The 21,864-nt window shown below is 47.5% G+C and overlaps 6 protein-coding genes across 6 annotated transcripts; 2 read left to right on the top strand and 4 right to left on the bottom strand.

The window, feature by feature from the left end:
- Window positions 1-5,696: 5,696 nt before the first annotated feature.
- On the bottom strand, window positions 5,697-8,053 carry paa-3_0 (Protein cft1; the record flags this gene model as incomplete). The annotated part of the gene is made up of 4 exons (XM_031146276.1): window positions 5,697-6,190; window positions 6,240-7,491; window positions 7,541-7,714; window positions 7,763-8,053. 4 exons carry the CDS (start codon window positions 8,051-8,053, stop codon window positions 5,697-5,699), a joined length of 2,211 nt encoding a protein of 736 aa, XP_031008800.1.
- Window positions 8,054-8,281: 228 nt separating this feature from the next.
- Window positions 8,282-10,434, bottom strand: paa-3_1 (Protein cft1; the record flags this gene model as incomplete). Its single annotated transcript, XM_031146277.1, has 2 exons — window positions 8,282-8,307; window positions 8,337-10,434. 2 exons carry the CDS (start codon window positions 10,432-10,434, stop codon window positions 8,282-8,284), a joined length of 2,124 nt encoding a protein of 707 aa, XP_031008801.1.
- Window positions 10,435-10,908: 474 nt separating this feature from the next.
- LHYA1_G001294 (putative lysosomal cobalamin transporter) lies at window positions 10,909-12,744 on the top strand (the record flags this gene model as incomplete). Its single annotated transcript, XM_031146278.1, has 2 exons — window positions 10,909-11,969; window positions 12,015-12,744. 2 exons carry the CDS (start codon window positions 10,909-10,911, stop codon window positions 12,742-12,744), a joined length of 1,791 nt encoding a protein of 596 aa, XP_031008798.1.
- A 589-nt stretch (window positions 12,745-13,333) lies between these two features.
- Window positions 13,334-14,545, bottom strand: GAL80_1 (Galactose/lactose metabolism regulatory protein; the record flags this gene model as incomplete). The annotated part of the gene is made up of 2 exons (XM_031146279.1): window positions 13,334-13,924; window positions 13,985-14,545. The coding sequence occupies 2 exons, from the start codon at window positions 14,543-14,545 to the stop codon at window positions 13,334-13,336; spliced, it is 1,152 nt and encodes a 383-aa protein (XP_031008799.1).
- A 2,281-nt stretch (window positions 14,546-16,826) lies between these two features.
- Window positions 16,827-17,954, bottom strand: usb1 (U6 snRNA phosphodiesterase; the record flags this gene model as incomplete). The annotated part of the gene is made up of 3 exons (XM_031146280.1): window positions 16,827-17,316; window positions 17,361-17,586; window positions 17,645-17,954. 3 exons carry the CDS (start codon window positions 17,952-17,954, stop codon window positions 16,827-16,829), a joined length of 1,026 nt encoding a protein of 341 aa, XP_031008796.1.
- A 694-nt stretch (window positions 17,955-18,648) lies between these two features.
- On the top strand, window positions 18,649-19,925 carry LHYA1_G001297 (uncharacterized protein; the record flags this gene model as incomplete). Its single annotated transcript, XM_031146281.1, has 3 exons — window positions 18,649-18,678; window positions 18,797-19,552; window positions 19,602-19,925. 3 exons carry the CDS (start codon window positions 18,649-18,651, stop codon window positions 19,923-19,925), a joined length of 1,110 nt encoding a protein of 369 aa, XP_031008797.1.
- Between the last annotated feature and the right edge of the window lie 1,939 nt (window positions 19,926-21,864).

Below are 21,864 nucleotides of genomic sequence, written 5' to 3' on the forward strand. Positions count from 1 at the left end.
CACCTCAATTTTCCAATCTTGCTCATTAATCTTCAACCAACTCCAGCACTTACATCCAAACCTATTCTTAGAGCATGTGTCAAATGGTCCAATACCGTTATCGTGTCTGCGGCTGCAAGAGATGGCGGCTCAACTGCTTTACCTGCAAAACCAGGATCGAGACTATCACGCAAGCTGAGGCGTGTAGAAAATATAAATACGAAGTGAGAGATATCAAAAGTGGAAATGGGTATTGTATTGAATGTAGTGGTAAGGGATTAGGCAGGGTCGGTGGGATAAATGGATAGATTGGGAGCGTGGAGGATGTGGATATCCTCCACGAAATAGTGCCAAATGCGCTGGAGAGGTGCATTCTGAATGTGCGAGCTCGTCAAAAGAATAACATCTCTTGATCTCTTGTGTACTACATCTCTTTGTCTGAGTGATCTTTTCGTGCCCCAGCAGCAGGCAAACTAGAAACATACATGTTCCCAAGTAAACGGAAATACAGAAACCAAAGCAGCGACGTGTCATGATGCCCCAATGAAATTCAAATCAGACCATTAGCACTTGTAGCCTCGATATCATACACCTCATTACTCCTTGTAGTCATTCTTCTGCAATTGATGCAATCACCGCCCCTTCGGTCTATGAAACTCTTGAGCAGACTTGCCTACGATAGCCTCGTCAAAATTAAACTGATATTTGGCTTTGCGCCGCGGTATTGTGTCGAAGTTTTTAAAAAAGTGCTCCAGCTGAAACTGAGACAACTGATACCGGTAGTGTTTTGGAGGAATTGAATGGTGTTATGTGATCTGGCGTCAAGAACATACGAGGGCAGGCGCGACCAGCTTGCATTTGAGTTTATCACAAACTCAAAGTCTGCGCTTTGATTGCGCAATTAACGCAGACGTTTTACTGCTTGAAACGTGCGAGTGCACTTGATGCTGAAGCGCTTCTGTCCACCAACGAGAGCCAGATGAAAACAGCCCACCACGCCTCGACGTTCTTTCCTCAGGTAAGTACAGTAGAACCTCACGAGTGCCGCTCGAATTCTCATCGTATTGTTCTGACGTCTCAATTCAAGTGACATTCGTACCATACCAACGACCGTCATTCCCTTAAAACCTTTCCGCCGGATCCCAAACTCTTGCGCAATAAATGCGATCAAGCGTACCATCAATACAATGGCCGTCCTCGACAGTATTCCCGGCATTGAAGTTTTTGTCCAAATAGAAGACGAGCCAGAGAAACTCCAGGAATATGATGACGATGAAGAGGAGGAGAAGCAGGAAATCCCTGGACCCGGTGATGTTGGAGAGAGCAGAGCTGCGAAGACCGTCTCGAAGTACATTGAATCCGCCTCCGAGAAGTGTTATTCAATTAAAATGCAGGTCAAGCCGTCCTACATCTTCGACTCGGAATGTCTGATTATGAGGATATCTATTGATGGAGAATTTATGGACTGCCCTGTGATGACAAGACAAAACTTCCCTCGAGCTGCCAATCGTTTGCTCAAGACCGCAACCATTGCATCCATAGGGGTCACCATACCTCTACCGGGTAGAAACACCCAGGCCTATACGAGAAAGTACAAGTTCTCGAAAATCGAAACAAGTGATAAAAACTTCCCTGTCAAATGACTGCATGCCTTCACGCTAATAAATACAAGCAACCGATGAAGCCAAAGTCAAGGACATCAAACATGATACGCAAAGTATTAGCAGCGCGGGAGAGATCCAGATCGAGATTTTCCGAGGTGGAGCTGCGACAAAGGCTGAGAGCTTCTCTAAAGGTAAAAACTTGCTAGCCCAGAAAGCGGCAAGTGTTCATGAGAAAGCATTGAAGGGCCATGCCAAATCTCACACCACTCTGTAAGGCATATAAAACTACCATTATCTTTCCGGAAACATGGACAGCTAATAGATAATTAGCTTGGGGCCATCAACCGCCATCAAGGAATCACAGACCGTATCTTTGAAATGGTTGGATGGTAGGAATAACCCCATCGGAATCTGGCGCTTTATCTACAGAGATCGGTAGGTGTCCCAGAAGGATTCAATGCTGCTGAAACTTAACCCTTCGTAGAACTGCGTTAAAGTCTCTCCTCATTCTTCCAAGAACGCCCTCTCCAGAGCCCGAGCCCGACCGCGCCTCGGCAAATCCTCTAGATGTTGTCGAAAGCCTGAACGTTGAGCAGAAGAAGAAGTTGGAACGCTTTATTCAAGACCTAACTGTATGTGCCAGCCTCAACAAGCGGTTCCTCGTAATTGATCACATTCTTAAATAGGGTTCTAATGCTTCAAACCAAACAATCAAGAGGGAACGAGATGGCAGCGCAGATGGCGAGAGCTTGCGCAAAAAGAAGAGATCGGGACAAAAGATCTTCATTGACCTGACAGACGATTAGAGTCCTAGGGATGACTAGACAATAAGCATAGGGGATCGTCCATTTTATTGATTCAATGCAGCATTAGAGCGGAAATGATCTGATTTGGAGTTATGGCTTGTATCATTATGGCAGTACTATAATATCAGGGAAATAGGCAAAAACTTTTGCTTCGGGGGATTCAAGCGTGAAAGAGATACCACTTATTGGCACAATCAGGGTGTGATCAAGTCACAGATGCATTATTTGCAGGTTTCTTGTCTATTGTTTAAATTTGCTTCTAGTGCCTCCTTTCGCTCGAGATAAGACACTGGTGACTGGTTCTAAGCAGTCAGAAATGGTGCATGATATTAAGGAACTTCTCCTACTCAAGTGCTTAAGTGCTCAAGTGTAGGGAGCAAAGACCCATTTCCCATTACAATTCACATCAGCATTAATGTCTAGGTAGAAGTAGTCGACTTAGCTAGCTAGCTAGCTCTTAAAGAAGCCGTGCTTACTATTGCTACATTAGATATTTCAGATATAAACTGCATATATACCAAACAATTCAAATCTTTTGTATTCGATCTCCTTCCCTCTAAGGTATAATCATTTGGTTTTGGTTGTAACGCCTAGGCATCATTCACTCCTTGGTATAGTTCTATTCACATTTACCTAGGAGATTTATCTTACTCCAGTCACCTGAGTTGGATCTTTAACTAATCCGTTTCTTATTACGGTAGAGCTTCTTTGGACTTTGCAATTCTTTTTTATTCTCTGACGCGCGCCTTGTGAACATCGCTAACTCGCATCTTGCAACGCTTGCTTGTCCCAACTCCGCAACTTTGCAACCCCTCAACTCCATAAGTCTCCATTTCTTGTAAGTTTATTCCATTCTCGCTATTAGGTGCAGATTGCCTCAGCCGCTATTTCTTCCTCTCCTCAAATGCGTGCCCCTGACATCTGGCAATTCACTTCGCCTTGCCTTGCCTTGAAGCTAATATCTCATTGATTATTCTTCTGCGAACTATTTAATACATCTTTGCCAACACAACTAACTTAAGGGCAGAAGAACCATAATTGACAATGGTCGCCCATAATGCGCTTCCGGGCTTTGCAGTAACCATCTGTAGAAATGACGGAGAGGCCATTCAGGAGCACGACAATGCGAGGTACAGACCGACCATCGAGGAGTCCCGGAGCACTGTGGCTGCCACATACATTATCAGCGAAGTAGGCCAGGACTTCTCGATAAAGCTCTCACTTAAGCCTGAATTCGAAATGAGAACTGAGGGCATCTTCATTGATATTAGTATTGATGGAATGCCGATCCAAGGACGCTTCTTCCGGAAATCAGTCTTTGAGGAGAAGGGCAGGAATCTAGAGAGCACTGTAAGAGGGGTAGAGATGGGCAGAGGAGAGGAAGCGGTTATGAGGCCGTTCCGATTTACAAATCTTATTACAAGTAAGCCAACCTACTCCATAGATCGGTTAAATCTTAAGTCTTGTCGGACTAATGAATGAAGCAGCCGATGAGGTCGATGGCATACAAAGTCTTAACAAAGAGGATCTAGAAAAGTCGGGGATCGTTATACGGGTTTTTAAGGCAACGATTCCAACAAATCCCAGCGAAGAAGTTGTGAACGAATACTTTCGTGATGATATCAAGGATAAAGTTGTCAACGAGGTACTTGTCAAAGGCCAGGATTCGATCCATACTGTCGGGTAAGATCTCTCACTGCCATATAATAAGTTCGTAGACTCACGCTACTAAACAGATACGGACAAGTCGAGAAGGCCCGACCTGTTCCAGTAGTTACCCTACGGAAGATCGGCATATATCCCGTCATGATCTTTAAATTTCTCTACTCATCTGGTAAGGTTTTTTTGTCTGCTTGCGGAATTTGTGGTGCATTTCCCTGGCATTCTCTGACCATGAGATGGGAGAATGCACCGGGGCTTCATACTAGTACAGTACTAATAATTTGCAGAAGAGCGTCTTCGACTCATTCGAGCCATGTCGAGCCCTACACCAGAAAAAGTCCAGGAAGAGATCAAGCCGGAACCTGTAGAAGTTGACGAAGAGGGACGCTCGATGTTTGGAATACCAAGTCCGCAACGTACATCGATTGATATAGACTCCATGTCTCCTCTGCAGCAGATGAAGTTACTTAAGGACCTTAAGGACAAGTTAGTGCGTGGTTCCCGGCCCCTCTTCGAAATACTTACTAACCCTCTTAGAAAATCGGACGCAAACCAGTCTCTCCATCCGTATCTCCGACTGCGAAGAGGACTGGAGTGAAGAAGCCGGGCTACGTCCCCCGCGAGAGACTTACTTCCAATATCCCTCGCATGAGGAAGCCTCCGGGCCTTTCCCCTTCCAATCACCCACACCGCATCATCAAAGAGAATGGTACAAATGTCATAGACTTGACCGAAGATTAGGGAGGAGGGTTCTGTCGGATACTAGTCGGTATGAAAGGATCTACGAGAGTATACATGGATAGATTTGTTTTTTTCTTAACAGGTTGCGGCATCGTTGTTGCATCATGGCAGAGGGGGTTGAGAACCAGGGCCAGGGAATTGTAATACAAGTACTATGATCAGTAACACCAGTCCTCCTTATTTAGCGCTTGAAAACATGAAGATTCAACTTAATCATACGAAAATCTGATATTAAAAACCACTTCTAAAGCCTGCCTCAATATACAAATAATTGTATACCTAGTCTTGCGGAAGAACACGTCTTTCGCACCTCCCTCAACCTCTGTGCCGGCTGCGACAGGGACGAAGCGATGTAAAAATGCGTGCCTCACCACTGAGGAATAAGCTGTCATCAACTCGACCTAAAGGATCTGCACTTGAGCAAGTGCGCGTACTTTTCTTTGCATTGCACCTTCCTAGTCCTATCTGCTTATGAGCACTTGCATCATATATTCGCAACTCGCTCTCGTTTCTCGTAAAAGGGGAAGGAACCACCGGCACTAGCGTATGTATAAACCCCCCCCCTCGGATTCAAGTCTCGCTCATTCTTCCTCTTTTTTTTTGGGCTCGCAAAGCGCTGCGCGAACAATGAACTTTACGCAGGGTAGCTTTGGAAGAAGCAATGATATGGAAATAAGGGTATTGAGAGAGCTGACTACTTGTGGTGATTGTTGAAACAAACGCTGCAAGGCAAATATCCCACTTGAGGACCCTCATTGCCATCTTGTTGATTAAAGATTCTATTTCGACGTCATATTTTCACAGTGGGAATTTCGAAAACTGCTAAGGTGGCGTGATTGAAGCTTGTCATATTCCCAATACCCATCATCTTACAAGTTCTGAACTCCGTCGCAAGCAAAACCAATCACAAATACCCCAGTCCACCCGTCAGCGCCACCAGATCCTCCCTCACCTCCTCCACATCGACGCCAACTCTCCCCGCAACCTCCGCTCGTCTCTGGCTTCCTAATTCCATCCATCTGAGCAGCATACCGCCATCGATGACCGTTCGGCCACCCACCATGCCTTCAGCGGCATCCTTGTCAACTCTATATGCCCTCGGGTTAAGACCGCATGCATGATACAGCGTATTGGTGAGATGGCTTGCTAGTGTTGATAAGCGGCGATATTGATTTTCTGAGAGAGAGGAGAGGAGGGAGATTTGTCCACTGTGGGACGTGATTAGGAGTTGCTGAGATGGAATAGTGGCTTCGGCGGCAATGTCCATTGCGTCGGGTGATGGTGGGAGCATGGTTGCGGCGGTGGTACGAGGAAGGAGAGTCATGGTTGTTGGGAGGTGTCCACCTAGGGAGAAGGTTGTGCGGTGTAGCAATAGGTGTCCATGGAGGGATTTGGGATCTAGGAAAGAATTAGCAAGGTAAGTATTGGGTGAGAACAGAAATCTTACGCTCAGGATCGAATTGCATGATATGGAGATTGCAATCCGCGTCCGCTGCCACGATGTAGAGATCTTTGTCGTCCGGAAGAAGGTCAGCGGTCATGATCTCCATGTTAGTTGGGGACTTTCCAAAAAGCATCATCCTATAAGGCTCCTCGGTGTAGCCGACAAACCATACGCCTTTGACGGCATCAGCGAGAACGCATAACCCCGTACCACGGAGTTCCTTGACAGCAGTGACATAGCAGTTCATATCCATGAATGCCACGGGAAGCAAAGTCCCATCTTCCTTGAGACCACGAACCATACACTTTTGCCCCTGCGCTACGAGCATGAAACCCTGCGTTCCTATTTCAGAAACGCCAGTGATGGCTCCTCGAGGGATATCTTCCCTTGCAACCAGCTTCAATCTCTTATTCGTCTCTGGTCTGTCAGGTTCTGGAATGACATGGACAATGTCGTAGACGTAGAGCCTCCCTTTGATAGCAAGGTCTTCACCCTTAGAAATCGCCGTACCAACAGTCACCATCTGCCTTCTCTCGTTGGTGACTTCGGAGACTTCAAGATTCAGCACCTTGACGCACATGATTATCTCAGAGGCCTCCATCTCAATTGTGTCAATCACAGACCAATTGATAGGATTAACCAATTTCAAGAAGCCTTTTTCCATCGTCGGCTTGAATGAGATGTCTTCTAACTGCCAATTCCGGCGGTAGTCGTCATCTTTCGGTAATTCAAATTCAACCCGACTGCTTGCGCCAACAACGTAGCACTCCATCGGAGGATGATATGTGACGGCATGGACGTCAAGACCAAGGGGGGCCTTTCGCAGTGATACACCTATTTCCGCGAAACTCGTTTCTGCGGGAAATTGTGATACCCGAGCAATGCCATCAATGTCTGCGTAGATGAAGCCTCTGTCACAACCTGCTGTATGGAAACTGCTCATTCCTCTGACACCGGCCCCTTGGAGACTTAGTACTTTCGGTGAGCTCTTAGAGCTCTTGATGACGAAGCTGGGCGAGCCACCTGGTAGGAACACCGTGCTGTATCCGCCTAAGTCTGAAATTGCGCGCATTGGTTCGTCTCGCGATAAAATGTCATCCTCTGCTAACTCTTCAGCAGAAACATCCGGATTATTGGCTAAATGTGGATTATGGATCTTGAGAAAGTGGAGGGTCGATGATAATGTGTTCGAAGATGATAGTGATTTGATTTGAAATGGCTCGTATATGGTGAGATCGTCACTGGAAGGACGTAACTGTAAAAGCGTCAGCGATTGATCAGAAATCTGGGAATTTGACACTTACAATGAGGTAAGGTGATTTCGAGACACCATCCCCAAGGTCAGCCACAATGATCTCGGCCAGGGTTTCACGAGCAGCTGATCTCCTGGCGGCATAGTCGGCAGACAGGACTGGTGGTACAAAACAGAGGCCTTCTGCAACGTAGACTGGTTTTGAGAGGTCTGGAAGGGCATATATCTAAATATATCAGCATCAGATTCAACATATGGAAAGCTTTTAACTAACGTGAAGAGCTCCACCAGCACTGAGCAGAAACATCATGGCATTTTCTCCATGCTTGCTGCCCCTATCGGATTGGACAATAGTAAATGCATTTGTGGTATCCGTATACAAACATCCAGTAAGCCATTTCGTGGTAAGCAAGCTGTCGTCCTCTCGCTCAACCTCCTCCAATTCGTTACTGTCATCGCACTGAGCAACGAATATGCTAGCATCGTCTCTAACTAATAGCAAAAATGGATCCGCGAAGCTCGCGCTGACAATTTTTGGCTCGGCTCCGGTATCGTCGTCAAACATTGGTAGGATTTGAGCTAGCCCAAGATCTATATATAATTTTATCAGCGTTTTATACACGGCATTGCGCAGAAATGACATTTCGCGGAGCAGATGGCACAGGTGCATGTTGGTAAACGGCTTTCATTGATGCTATAGGATATTATATATTCCCAGATAGCGCCCCGGAAAGCAAAAATGCACCCCACAAAACAAACCCGCAAGATCTTGCGACAAAATCTCCTTCTGGTCTTATTCCAATACGATGTACTTGATAACTGAGGGAAAGGAAAAGCGCGAAACTCACCTCCATCATAGCTTCGAACTTCGGATTTCAGGACTTGAATAACACGCATCCCATTGCCTAGCGTTCCGGCTTCAACTGTCGATCCTGCTGCGGGCTCAAACTCGGTTCCTGTCAGCGCTTCAAATCCAGCTGACGTTAGTGCATAGACATCTGAGACTTCTGTCTCATCAGGGAGCGCTTTGGAAACTATCATGAGTCTATCGTATTGTGCATCATCGCTGTAATCCCCGCTCTCTTCCGTCTTCTCTTTCGTGACTTGAAGACCCTTGATAGCGGGTCGTTTTGCGCACAGGGTCCATATCCCTCGGGCTTCTGGAAATTCGAACCTGCCAATAACCTTCGGTTGGATATTTTTATTTATGACTGCCAAAGCCCCACCGCCACCTTTCCCTACTGCAGTAACCAATTCCAGGTCACTTCTTACGCCGTCGGAATTGCGTTTCTCATCCCCATCTGGAGGATATGCAGGTTCCCCAAGGGTTGTGTCTATTATTGGAGCAATGCTTACCAAGGAATCATGGATTTGGAAGACATAATCACCAGCCTTAGTGGTGCTTGTGTCTATTGGAGCAGCCGCAGCTTGGGTGGTCGAGGGGCCATTGCCGTATAAATCATCATCGGCATCATCGTCTTCCAAGTCCTCTTCGTCAAGAAAAGTATCATCCATTCCATCTGGTACGTCTAGGCGAGGTTTCCGGCGTGATAGTTGCCCAGATTTCCGGCTCCATCCGAGGACCACTGAGTCTGCACATTCACTACCAACAAACAACGAATTTGGTCCCAGGGAACTTATGGTTGTAGCTCCTGCTGGAATGACAGAGCCTCCTGACTCAGTTGCCACCCTTCTGACACTTAGCCCAGATACTGATCTTCCATCCATTTTAAAGCTTAAAATGGCTAGTTCGCCTGTGTGGAGAATTATGAGCATCTCGCCATTTTGGATAGATAGCTGCTCAATTGTACACCCTTCTAACCTCATTTCAAGTTCTGCTTGGTTTGATAGACCGAACGAAGTTGACTTTCTTGCAAACATGTTGACAGCAACTCCATTGGCCTTGCCTCCTTGATCAATGTGGATCAATTCGTTACTCCCAACTAAAAGCGCGCCTCCGATAGGGATCGGTAATGGGACAATCATAAACAAATCGTATGGTAGCCCTTCCACTGATAGAATTGTCGTAGACGCCTTCTGGTGGAGATCAAGAGTAAACACCATATAGTTTAAATGGTCTTTTCTTTCGTGTAAAAGGCCAGAACAAGGTAACGCGGTCGATGAAAGAATCCCAAATGTCGGTTCGCGATATTCGTAGAGGAATGCAAGGTGGAGAGGATGGATCAAGTTTGGATCTAAAGATGGCAAGTGAAGAACGAACGATGAACCATACGGAGTTCCGCTATCGCTACTATCCCCATTTGTGACATTCGAAACTTGTGCGACTGGTCGTGGCCCATCCAGCTCTTCATCCCAATCATCCATGTTGATATCTTCATCTCCTTGTTTAAATGGTAGGATAGCCAAACGTCGTGCTCCGAATTTAAGTGCGGCACATCTACTCCCAGGGTCCGCAGACAAGTAATTGATACAGTCACTAAGGTTGGTAGCCCATGGGCTTCCCTGAAGTCCATCCTGCTCGTAATAATGTATTGATATCGTAGAAATGCCCGGGCGAGTCGGGTCCCATTCTACCAAACTCAGCTTTGCATCTTTGAAGCCTATCAACAGGGCTTCACCCCCCGACTTTGAAGACAAGGTCTTAATTCGTGCCAGCGAGGTAATGGCCCCGGAAAGTGCGTATTCGGCGACGAGTACGAGCTTCGTCTTGTTCGCTCTCTCTGATGGGCGCAAAATCGAATCGACGCCGAGGAATGAAGACTCCAGTCCGTCATCGTCGTTGGCCTTTCTGTCGAACCCGGTTTGTTTCTTGAGTCTTTCTTCTTCGGGTTTCTCCTCGACCTCAATCGATATGACCTTAGTGGTGAAAATCTGGAGCAAGGAGGTCTTTGCGACAACGAGGTTATTCGATTCTGCGGATACGAAAGGGAGGCTTAATGAGTGTGTGACAGCTGTAGGAGGTGTCAGCTCCGTATAGCACTGCATTATGAAGGCCTTAGGATGGCAAGCATTGTCCTCTCGTGGATTGTCGCGTCAAAGATGGGCTGGATGTGGAAAGTATTGAGGTTGTTGATGTTGAGTTGAGTACTCAGTAGCGCACCCGTGAATTTTGGACAGGGCACGGCATGCCCGCATGGTAGGATCGGACAGGGGTAGAGTAGTGTGCTGGAGCTCTCGCCTCCAAGCTCCATCGGAACGGAACCTTGGCCTTGTTTCTCACTCGTAGCTCTACGTCACAAGTAAATTTACAACCTACAGAAACCCCCTCCAGCCAACATACAAGGTTGACTGAATACCTTCATATATAATTCGAGCGAGAGTTCATCCAGTCAGTATCTTCAACAGACATTAGTCTCCCAAACGTCTTGTCGATAGAGCGCAGCTAATAATCCACGCATTCCTAGCCAGTTCGCATCCTTCGAAATCTCGAACCCAGCGTTCGTCGAATTGCTCGACAACATGGCGCTGATACAGACAGCCTTTATATGGGTTGCATATGCAGTCGCCGTAGGACTCGTGGCGCTCATTTCAGCTATCTTCACATACACATATCAAACTCCTCGCGATCGATCCGCCTTGGTCTCCACCGTAACGATAATCACGTTGACCTCCCTACTTGCGACGGTATTGCTTCTGCCTGTCGATATTGCACTTGTTAGCTCTACAAATTCGACGAAACTAGGAGCAAAGAAGGAATGGGCAACGCCCGAGGCAGTACATAATATACTGTTGACGCTCAGGATTGTGTACTACACGCTCTACAGTTTTGATGCTGTACTATGCCTCTTGGTCGTACCATTCACCTACTTCTTCTATGAAGAATACGACGAGGTTGATGCCGAGGAAGGCAATCAGACATTTGGCCAAAAGTTCTGGGGGGCGTTCAAATATACATTGGTATTTGTTGCCCTCGTGGTGATTCTATTCCTTGTTGGCTTTTTTGTACCAGTGGCTAGGGATCGCAAGGATGCCCATATGGATCTCGACTATTTTAAACGACTCCTAGCAGAAAATCATGGCGTCAGAGCTCTGACATTTGCTCTCGGATTATTGATATGTCTCGGTACACTTCTCTATATTCTGTACACGGCTGCTGGCCTTGCTCTATTGCCGATTTCTTTCATCAAATCTGCACCCTCTATTAGCGCACCTCAACTGTCCGAAACTACTGCAAGTGCCCTGGAGCAGAACCGAGAAAGACAACGTCAACTTGAGGGCCGCAATACTGGCCGTGATGGGGGATTGCCGGCTAAGGACCAACGGGAACTAGAATCTTTGGTTCGTGAGGAACGAACTCTTGTCCGCCGTGAACGTCTCGCTGCCGAGGCTCAAGGTGAAGGCAAGAGCTTCATTGTTAAATCCTGGACGAAAGTTTGTGCAGTTTTCAGACCTCTGAAGCTTATTGGGGGAATCCTCCTTCTTATCTTGGCTGTTGTCATCTGGGTTTCCATGCTTATTACCGGTATCGACAAAGCTAAAAATTCTATCTGCAAGCAACATTGTGGTTATATCCTGGGAAGGTGTGTGGGCCTATCCAATCCTACATCATTGCTAACAAGATCTAGTATCAACGTCTTCCAACCCATCAACTGGATCTTCGTTCAATCCTCTAGAGTATTCCCTATCGACTATGTCTTGATGGCACTTCTGGTTCTGTTCCTCTTTAGCAGTTCAGTAGTAGGAATTGCCACTATTGGGATCCGGTTCCTCTGGATTAAATTATTTGAGATCCGCAAAGGGCACACCTCTCCCCAAGCTCTCCTGATCGCTACCGTCATGTTGACTTTAATCATGCTTGCCATCAACTATGCGCTTGCCATGATTGTCGCACCACAGTACGCCATCTATGGAGCTCAAACATTCTGCAGCAACCCAACAAGACATCCCGACGACCAGCCTGATTGCTCAAACCACAAAGAGCTTATCAAACCCTGCTCTGAGCTTTCATCAGAATACGCTTCTAAGAACGTCTGCACTCCCAGTGTGGTGTCGACCTTCCTCAACCGGGTCACCGTCAACTTTCCATTCTTCGGTGCATTGGCCTTCTGGGCACAATTCGCCTTTTTGGCTGTCTTCTTGATTGTCTTCCTTACCGCGCTATTCCGTACTCCTAAATTGGACATCAGCCAACTTGATGAGGATGCTGAGGTGGATGAGGAAGAGGGCTTGCTTGCGAGCACCAGCAGGAGGTTTGGTGCGACGTGGCAAGATATTCGTGGCAAGGCGAAGAAGTCAACTTATGGAGCTGCAGGACGTGGTGTTCGTGGTGATGATCATGATGGTGATGATGAGTAGGGCATTCAAGTGTGGTTAAAATTACAAGGCTGGTTTCTAGGTTGGATTGTACTTCATCTACTTTGGCGTTTCTCTCCTCTTGGTATCTTTGTGGCGGGAGTTGGGGAACATAGGCTCCAGGATGGGATTTCGTGTACAGATTATCTAGGGAGGAAAATTTACAAGCGAGGGTTTCTATTGCAAATTTTCCAAAATCGACATTTTGCCGAGTGCCCGTTTTCATACTGTAGTTGGCTGTCTCACTGTTTAAGTCTGCATGCAGGATATTGAACCAGTTTTCTATTTGATCTGAACAGGACAGCATGTTAACTTGACATCTGGATGCGGTGCCGCCCAGCTTTAGATTCCGGTGGGGGAAATGATGCATGAGAAAGGAGAGAGCGGAGGAGATATGAAAGCCTATCCTACGTACTGCCACGAAGTTCCGTCCAATTTAGCAAGATCTTGATCTTATACCTATGCAGCGACACACTCAGGGTAGCAACTCTCAACACATCTATCTCCCAAGGCCACATTTATATTATATTCGCAATTTCTCAAAGATGGATTCAGACACTTATCGCTTACCCCACCCCATCAACAACAACATCTATTTACCAGCAGCCTCCCTAGTCCTCGCCAAAAGCTTCTGGCTCTCCAACGCCTGTTCAAAAGTTGCGAAATCCCCAGTCTCCCCCTTCAAAAACGCCTCGTAAACCCTGCCTACATTCCTCTCCTCCGCTCCAACCGCCAACACAGCCTCACTATCCTGCACCCCCGCCCGCAAATCCACAGTCTCTACTTCTCCCTTACCCTTCCTAATCTGAACCACAAATCCATCACTGTCAAGCATCTGCCAATGTCCTTCCTTCTGAACCACCACAATCTCGCCCTCGGTTCCCGTGATCGTCCATTTCAGAAAGTGGTCCTCGACTTCCTTGTTAGGTGCTGGAAGAGTGCGAAATGCGATGCTAGCTAGTGCACCAGAGGCCAGTTTGCCCTGCACGAACACGTGGTCTGGAGACGTGCGGTCGAGCTCGGCGTGCTGGGTCATGGTGTCGAAATCCATTAATTTCGTGCGCGGGTACTTGAGGTCGAAGAGCGCGTTTAGAGGGGAGGAGAAGGGGCCGAGGACGTGCGTGAAAGAGTCGAAGAAGTGCCCGAAGTTGATGTAAAACGAGTTGCCGCCGGAATTGAGGTCCTATGATATTTGAATTAGTATGGAGGGAGGGAGGGGGCAGAGGGTGGAAAGTGTACGGACCAAGTAGTACTCTGCATTGGGAAACATGTCGTGTGGAAGACCAGAGAATGTGGCATTGACAGTGGAAGAGAGAATGGTGCCTATTTCGTTGTTCTTCAGGATGGAGCGGAGCTTGATGACGAGAGGGCTGGCGCGGGCTTGGACGCCTACGATGGTCTTGACACCCTTATCCTTGGCGAGTGCAGTTACTTCCTCTGCTTGAGATAAGGTAGCTGCGAGGGGCCACTCGACAAATACGTCTTTCCCCGCTAGTAGGGCTGGCTTTGTGAGAGCGTAATGTGTTCCGACCCTCACAGAGACAACGATGAAGTCCACATTGGGGTCAGCTGCTATGTCGGAGGGACTACCGTAGGCTTTGACATCAGATCCAAGGTTATACTTATCAATTGATATTTGGGCTGATTTGGCAGAGGAATTGGCCACGGCAGTGATGCGAAAGGCTGGAGAGGCTTGGAGGTAGGGGAGGTGTGATTTGGCTGCCCAAATACCAGGAGCAAGTTTGGACTCTGAAACCCCTAGGCCAATAATGCCTACTCGGATGGGTGAAGCCTTTGATGGCATTGTGAAGAATCGGAGTCTGAAATATGTTGCGAAGGTTGAGTAGAGGAAAGTTTAGGGGGGAGCCTGGGTGTAGGTTTCAAAGCGAGGCTGTTCTACTATGACTGGTACGAGAGAAGCTAAGGAACTGAGAATGAATGAGACAATGAAAGAGAAACCTACCTTTATACATCATATTCCAATCCGAGGAGGAATGAGACTTTCTACAAGTGTCGGACTTTGTAATGCTAAAGTTGAGGCATTCGACGATTTTGAATAGCCTTGCTTCTCGCGAGAGGTTAGCCAACCAATCGCTGGAGTAAGCCTACGGAAAATTACTCAAAATGGCATACTTCCGTATTATGGGGCGCACCTGTCCGCCCAGAGATCCCTGTCTGCATTTGTCAGAACTCCGGAGTCGATGTCATTGTCAGCATTACGGTAGTAAAGAATCAATGCCGAGCGACATCTAAATAAAATATCAACATTACTATGGAATATCAAAGGAGGAGATCTTGTAAGCAATGCAGAAACGCCAAAACCCGCTGTAATCTGGCAATTCCTCATTGTGAGCGATGCGAGAGGAGGAATCTCCCATGCAAATATGAACGCCAAACTACAAGGCACAATGCGGGTCCTTCAAACGATGTGAATCCGTACAATATGTGGGTGCTTGGAGCAAAAGACACATTTCCGGCCCCTAGGGCTGACCAAGCAACTCAACCTCCAGCGGATGCAGCGTTTGACGAGGTTACGGACAACGTCCGCATATCGGAATTGCTCGACTTTGAAATTCCCCTAGATGCGGATGTTGACAGAATGTATGATATGGGATGGGACAATGAGCGAGTGATACCGACTACGGAGGCTCTAACACAGAGAGAAGAGAGACAAGAGGTTCCATCCGACAAGGAAGCCCAAAACGTATGCTGGTTCGAATTTCCAGCAAACGCTTCATCGACCGCCAGAAGTCCCGCTCCCCGCCAGTCTGTCCGAATCACAGCAGAAGAAGGGTCCCGCTACTTCAATGAATTCGTCCTCTCAATGTTGCAGACTTTACCTTCTCGGTCCTTTGATGTTCCAGGATGGCAAGAACTAGGCATCGAGTCAAAGAAACTCACTAATCTTCTGAACCGCAAGCCGGTAAAGAAAGCAGGATTGTTGTTCACAAGAAACTTTTTGTGGTCCACGATAAACACTCAAGTCATCGAGTTTGAGAATAGAACTCTTCCATTTTTTATACATCGGCAATCTTGTCCCGAAATTTGTCAAAGTGGCAACGCTGCAGAATCGTTGGCAAATTGCCGTAGTATAATTTCCATGTACAGGCAGAGAACGCCAGCTTGCACGAATCTTGTTGTGAAGACTTTGTTGCAAGAAATACAGAGAATATACGAACAGGTTCGGAGTCTCTATCCTATTCTCATCTCTTCGCTCGAGTAACAACAACTTAACCCATATAGTCTAGCGCTTGCGACGATCAAATCTTACTACATAACCTTCAAGCCCTGAGCATCTACACAATTATCGTAGCAGACGACGAAAATCGATGTGAAGTCACCAGCGTTGTCGTGAGGTTAACATCAGGTGTAAGTCACATATATCAACCCTGGCTATGTATATAATATGTAATGAACTGTGCATTGTAGGAACTTGGAGCCAAAATGAACCGGAACGGTTGGGTCTGCAAAAGCGAACGCCAAGGCGGGTTTCCAACTTGGAAAGGCTGGATACAAGCAGAGAGCCAACGAAGGCAAGCATATCCCATGAATTTATTTCTCGTCGCTAACTCCTCGATAGGACACTGCTCGTCATGCACCTTGTTGATATGATCAGGGATCTGAATATTGGCATAGAACCAAGCTCACCCGATTGTTCCGCGATGGATGATATTCCACTGCCTTGCAGCAAGGCCATCTGGGAAGCTGAGACGGAAGATGCGTGGGAAAAAGAGTATAAGCAGTATTTGTCAAGTCGACACTGTGGAAAGATGTTGACAATTAAGGATTTGCGGGAATCGAACAATTTGGACGTCGATAGCATGTAAGATAACCAGCATTTCGTCCGTTTCCTGTTCTGGAGCTCTATGAGCCTGGAGCATTACCCCAAGTCGCGGCCGCCGAGACACTGCCGCGGTCCTGCAAAATTTTCAGAGTAATGCTGATCAATTCGTTGCAGGGACGCTGATATCAGGGATGATTTATCAAACTGGGCAAGTGGAGTTGACAGTCTTGGAGGTTTGCTCCTCTGTGGAGCATTGAGCAAATAGATGCCACTTTCAGGTGCTCCTAATATCCATATGTTGTTAAAAGCTAAATAGACCCGTTGCTTCTTGTATATTCGCGTGTAGAGGCATATTTGTAACAGCATTGCCCACCTTTGCCTTGATCTCCTGGATATTGACACGGGTATGAGCGACATCTTGGAAATCATCTATGGCAACAGACTTAGTTAGAGCAAGGAGGCCTTCACTTGGAGATCCGAGAGTCCAGGCAATACTGATGTGAAATGCCCCGGAAACGTCTTGCAGGTTGCTCCAGTAGGCCTTGGAACTTTCAGCGCTGGATCGATTCTTGCTGGTCTCTTGCTTGTGCCATTTTATACTCTTAGCTGTATTCCTGGTCGTGGCCTTAGCGTAAAGAGGTGGTTGGCCGTAGTCTTGCACAGCTGTATTGCAGACATGAAGTAGTTTATTCAGACTATCAAATTTCGGTTTCTGAATTCGCAAAACTAGGAACCAGCGAGTGTTTTCGAAATTTGCGACCCAATCAAGGCCCGAGAATGCAAATTCAAAGCTGGTATGTTAGTCACGTGATATGAATATGGACTGAAGACTTACGGTCGAATGCCAGAGGACTCCATGGCACTTTTTAACGAAGTGACAAAGTCCTCCTTCTGTTCTGTACCAAATCCAATGGGTCGGGAAAGGCTGATGTGGAGTGGTAGAGGTGCGCCGAGGTCACTGGTCAGAAAGGAATGTAGTTCGGATGGCTCCTCCAGTGGAAGTCCTTTCAGTTTTGAGATGATTTTGGATAATAATTTATATTCTGCAGTTGCAGGATACCCTCAATCGGGTCAGCAAAGTTCATGGGGGTTTGGTATGGAAACGGCTTGAGGACTTACACTCGATGTACAGATGAGTCGGCCAGTTGCCCTCAATATGAGGAGTTACTCTCTTCCTCCCACCATGTAGGCTAGGATCATCTCTGGTACTGACGCGACTAGTTGACGCGTATAAATCGTGGAATTTTGAGGGCAGTGGAGGAAGGCCATTGGGGTTCTCATTTTCGTTTTCTGTTTCTGTTTCTGTTTCTGTTTCTCTTTCTCTTCCACGTTTGCGCTTCAAGTTTCCCGTGGCTGCTTCACTCGTGGTCGCTTGGTCATTTCCATTCTGTTCGTCCTCATCTGACGAGGGATAGTCAACGAGAGCCATGTCGATAATAGTTTAGTCGAGTGTCTAGTGAGATGGTGGTACGATACAAGGCTGCTGCGGCTCGATGATGACGGATCACACTGATGGAGGGGGAGGGAGGGGAGGTCACTTCATGGGACGGTATCGTTTGTTCGCTTGTGGAGCCGCGTGTTGGTCCAAAGCTTAGCTTGTCTCGGCTCGACCATTGGTTCCGTTTTACCGTAAGGTCGAGGTAGAGGTAGGTGTACCGTTCAAGCTAAGCTCGCTAACGTAGGCCAAGCTTCTACTTTTATGCTCCGCCAAAATTCAACGTCAGCTATGGGGCACGCCATTCTTAAACGGCAAGTTCGTCGCGGCATTATGAGTTAGCTGCACAGAATCTGGACGCTTCTGCTTCTTCTACCCCTCTTTTCTCTGGCTTCTGAGTGGCTGGCTGCACCAGAAATATTTACTCCGCGAATCCCGAGTTTCGTCTGATTTTGTTCCTGCACCAATGACGTTGTTCTCACACTCTAATCGTAATCCATGTCCTTGAAGAACAGCGGCCACCCGGCCACGACCGTATAACTCACTCGTTCTCCTTTTTCATTTCAAAGCTGCCTCAAGCTGCTCTGCCCTCCCATCCAAATCTTCCTCCAGGTCAAATAGTTTAAATCATCGCCACCAAATCCCCGATTCTCAAATATACTCGGCTACCCCGCCAATTTGATCAGATATGGATTCCGCTTCAGAGGATAAAAATTGGGTATGTACCTCGATCGCCAGATCGCCAAAAGACCAGGTTTTAGACTTGATCCCCTCCCGGCGCAGCACAAAAGCCGCTCTTCAAAGTTGAGTATTAAACTGACTGCCCTTATTTACAGGCCACCAAATATCTCCTCGACCCTTTGAACGAACCAGAGCCCAGTGAAGAAACTGGTCCCGGAACACACTTCAGCAGACCCCAAGAAACCAAAGGCCCAACCGTCTCAGCATCATCCAGAGACTCCAAAGCTCCAACATCAACGAGCTACCCCACGCCTCCAGCATCAGCAAGTCCCACCAGATCCTCTTTCCACCCATCAAACCCGTACTCTCCATCCCACCGGCAAACCGCATTCGGAGACTACGCTCAAGCCGGATCAAGCCGGAGAAGCTCAGACGAACCCCTTGGTAACGGCAAAGGACGCCGACGAGGAAGTTCCCTTGGTGAACGTTTTCCAGGCGATATGTCTCACCGACCTCTCGACCAGCTGCGTAAGGAGACGAAAGCCGCACATCGCTCGCCACATTTGAGAAAAAAGCATATCCCTGGAACAGACACAATTGATGGATTGGATAGAACTGGCGGAACATACCATCACGAGGGCCCCTACGATGCTACTCTGCTGTCCAGAAATACAAGCTATAACAGCTCTCCCGTTGCCGCTGTAGCCGCCTCGAATGCAGAAGCCTTGAGAGCTACACCAAGGGAGAACATTAAAGATTCTCTAGACAAACATGTTCCATTGCAAGGCACAGCTGTCATTCCACCCGGAATGGCCGGTTTGGACGGCAAAGTGATGAATTACAATGAAGGTGCCGATCTGATGAGGGAGCCGGATGCTGCGGGTGGAGCCTACAAACGATGGCCGGATGTGGTAAGTCCTCTGGAACAACTTTCATTTCAAAAATCTTAATTCCCTACAGAAATACCTTCCCGAAGACTATAAAGGCAAAGGCGAACCCTCCTTCTCCATCGAAAGGGCTATCAAAGACCACGACAAAGCACATTCCCATCGCCGGTTCGTATCCGAGGGCGGCAATGCCTTCGAAATGCAACCTACTTCCCGCCAGCGCAGCGCTAGTGGCAGCGGCGCCGATCTTGGAGGTCCCGGCAAGCCAGCGATGGCTTCTGTGAATTTTGAGAACAATATGCAGAGGAGCCATAGCACGGGCCGAAAGGTCGGCGACGGGTTGAGGAAACGATTCGGCAGCTTGAGGCTTCACAAAAAGCACCAAGCGGATGCTTGAAGTATGACATGGGGTAGCCTTGCACACGGAAATGAAATCAGCTTAAACGACAACAAACGACATGTATTATAATTAGACTTGGGGAATGGGTATTGGCATGGCAATGTATAATATGGTTAATGAAATTAAAGTACAAAATGGGTATCTTCATCGTACCTAAGCAAGTGCATTGTTTCCTTTGCACCTTTTCTTCGTACCCCTCGCGAACTCCTCGCTTAGTTTAGTGGTGTTTAACGCAGAGGGAGAAGGGCAGGGCCCTCCAAACCTACAAAACCCAGTCTCAAAGAAAGCTAGCCATACTAGTTCAAGGCCATATTTAAAGCTGAAACCCCTCTGCTAGTTGGGAGATCCGATAGGAAAGAAATGCTGCTGAGGCCCTATTAAGGTGCAGGGGTTTGTCGTCTCTTCGATAGAGCGTATAGCCCATGACACCCGAAGACCGCAAACAAGTCTCCCTTTTGTGATGACACAGCGAGGCAATTGAATGCCATAAATCATTATCATTCTATACTATAATCAATTTTTCTACTCCGCTCCGTGCTATTTTAAAAGCAGTGGTCTTAGGCTTTCTTTTAGCAACGTACGGGGTCATGTCAAGTACTCCTCCCTATCCGAAACGCTACCTCATACCCGTTCCTATTCGCCATCGAAGCCTGAGTAGGCATGAGGGCAATTGGACTCGATGGTCCTAGCGATGGTCCTAGTGAGGGTGAGGGTGAGGGTGAGGGTGAGGGTGAGGGACCTGGCTTCAAGTCAGCATTTGTGTAGGGATTAAGGTTGGATGTGTACGGAGTAAGAGGAGAGAGGGAATTACTTCGCGAGCGCAGTCGCCGTCGGCCATCACTTGTTAGACGCCACATAGCCCATGCTAGTATTGTGCTTAGGATCCCGACGGCTATACTGAGGACGCCGACGACTAGGGTGATTGTGTTGCTTGTTGATAGAGTGCGAGGTATGATGGATGGAGCTATGGGTTTAGGTCAGCAAGGCTGAGATGCTTGCTTCGGCGAGGGAATGTTTACCCATTGTATTTAGTCTACTGTGATAACTTGCTTGCGATGCAGGAATTCAGATCTTGAGTTTTGGATGTTCTGAGATAGATGTTCTTTGATGGCGTACTGAATTCACGAGTGTGAATATGTGGGAGGAGAACAAAACGATCCTTTATATACAACAGTCCATGGCTTCTCGAGATGACCGGTGGCTGCGAAGCATAGCTAGCTGCAGAGGTTGCAAGGAAGCAGTGGTGGTTGCGCCATGAATGATTGATTGGTAACTAGAAGAAGTGATTAGAGACTTGGTGTTAGTCGACGTGCAGGGAAAGATCGACGCCTGGATGCCGGGATCGGGTCGGGGTCGAGAGGCGGTAGCGGCGCCGGTTGCAATTAGTAGGTTTTCTATTAGTAGGCTTTCTATTAGTAGGTTTTCTATTAGTAGGTTTTCGATTAGTAGGTTTTTCGATGAGGGCGAGTTGCGATTGGAAGGCGGGGTGGTGGTGGTGCTGGTTGTGGTGGTTTGGTGGTTTGGTGGTTGCGATTGGAAGGCCGGGTGGTGGTGGTGGTAGTGCTTGAATGGTTGTTTAGTGGAGTGAGGATGGCTGTGGCTGCCTGCGCCTCTTCACGCTTTAATTTCCGATAGGACGCCGTTGGTAGCCATGGGATGTTGATGCATGTGTACATACGGACCTCCTTCCCACACCAAAACGATGTGAGCTATGTATCAAGGCATTTGTCCTCCTTCTAGTCCGGTTGGGACTTGGGCGGACGGACGAGGCGAAAGGTGACAACAAACATCATCCCTCAAACTTGCTTTGTACTATCGCATAATTACCTGGTAATATATTGCTGTATGCCTCGTAATAATGCCTGATCAAACACACCAACTTTCGGCTTTCCTCTCTGCAATTCCCATTTCGTCCGTCTATTCTTCTGCTGGCCAT

The sequence above is a fragment of the Lachnellula hyalina genome (genome assembly GCF_007821495.1).
Source record: "Lachnellula hyalina strain CBS 185.66 chromosome Unknown contig00012, whole genome shotgun sequence".
NCBI lineage: Eukaryota > Fungi > Ascomycota > Leotiomycetes > Helotiales > Lachnaceae > Lachnellula > Lachnellula hyalina.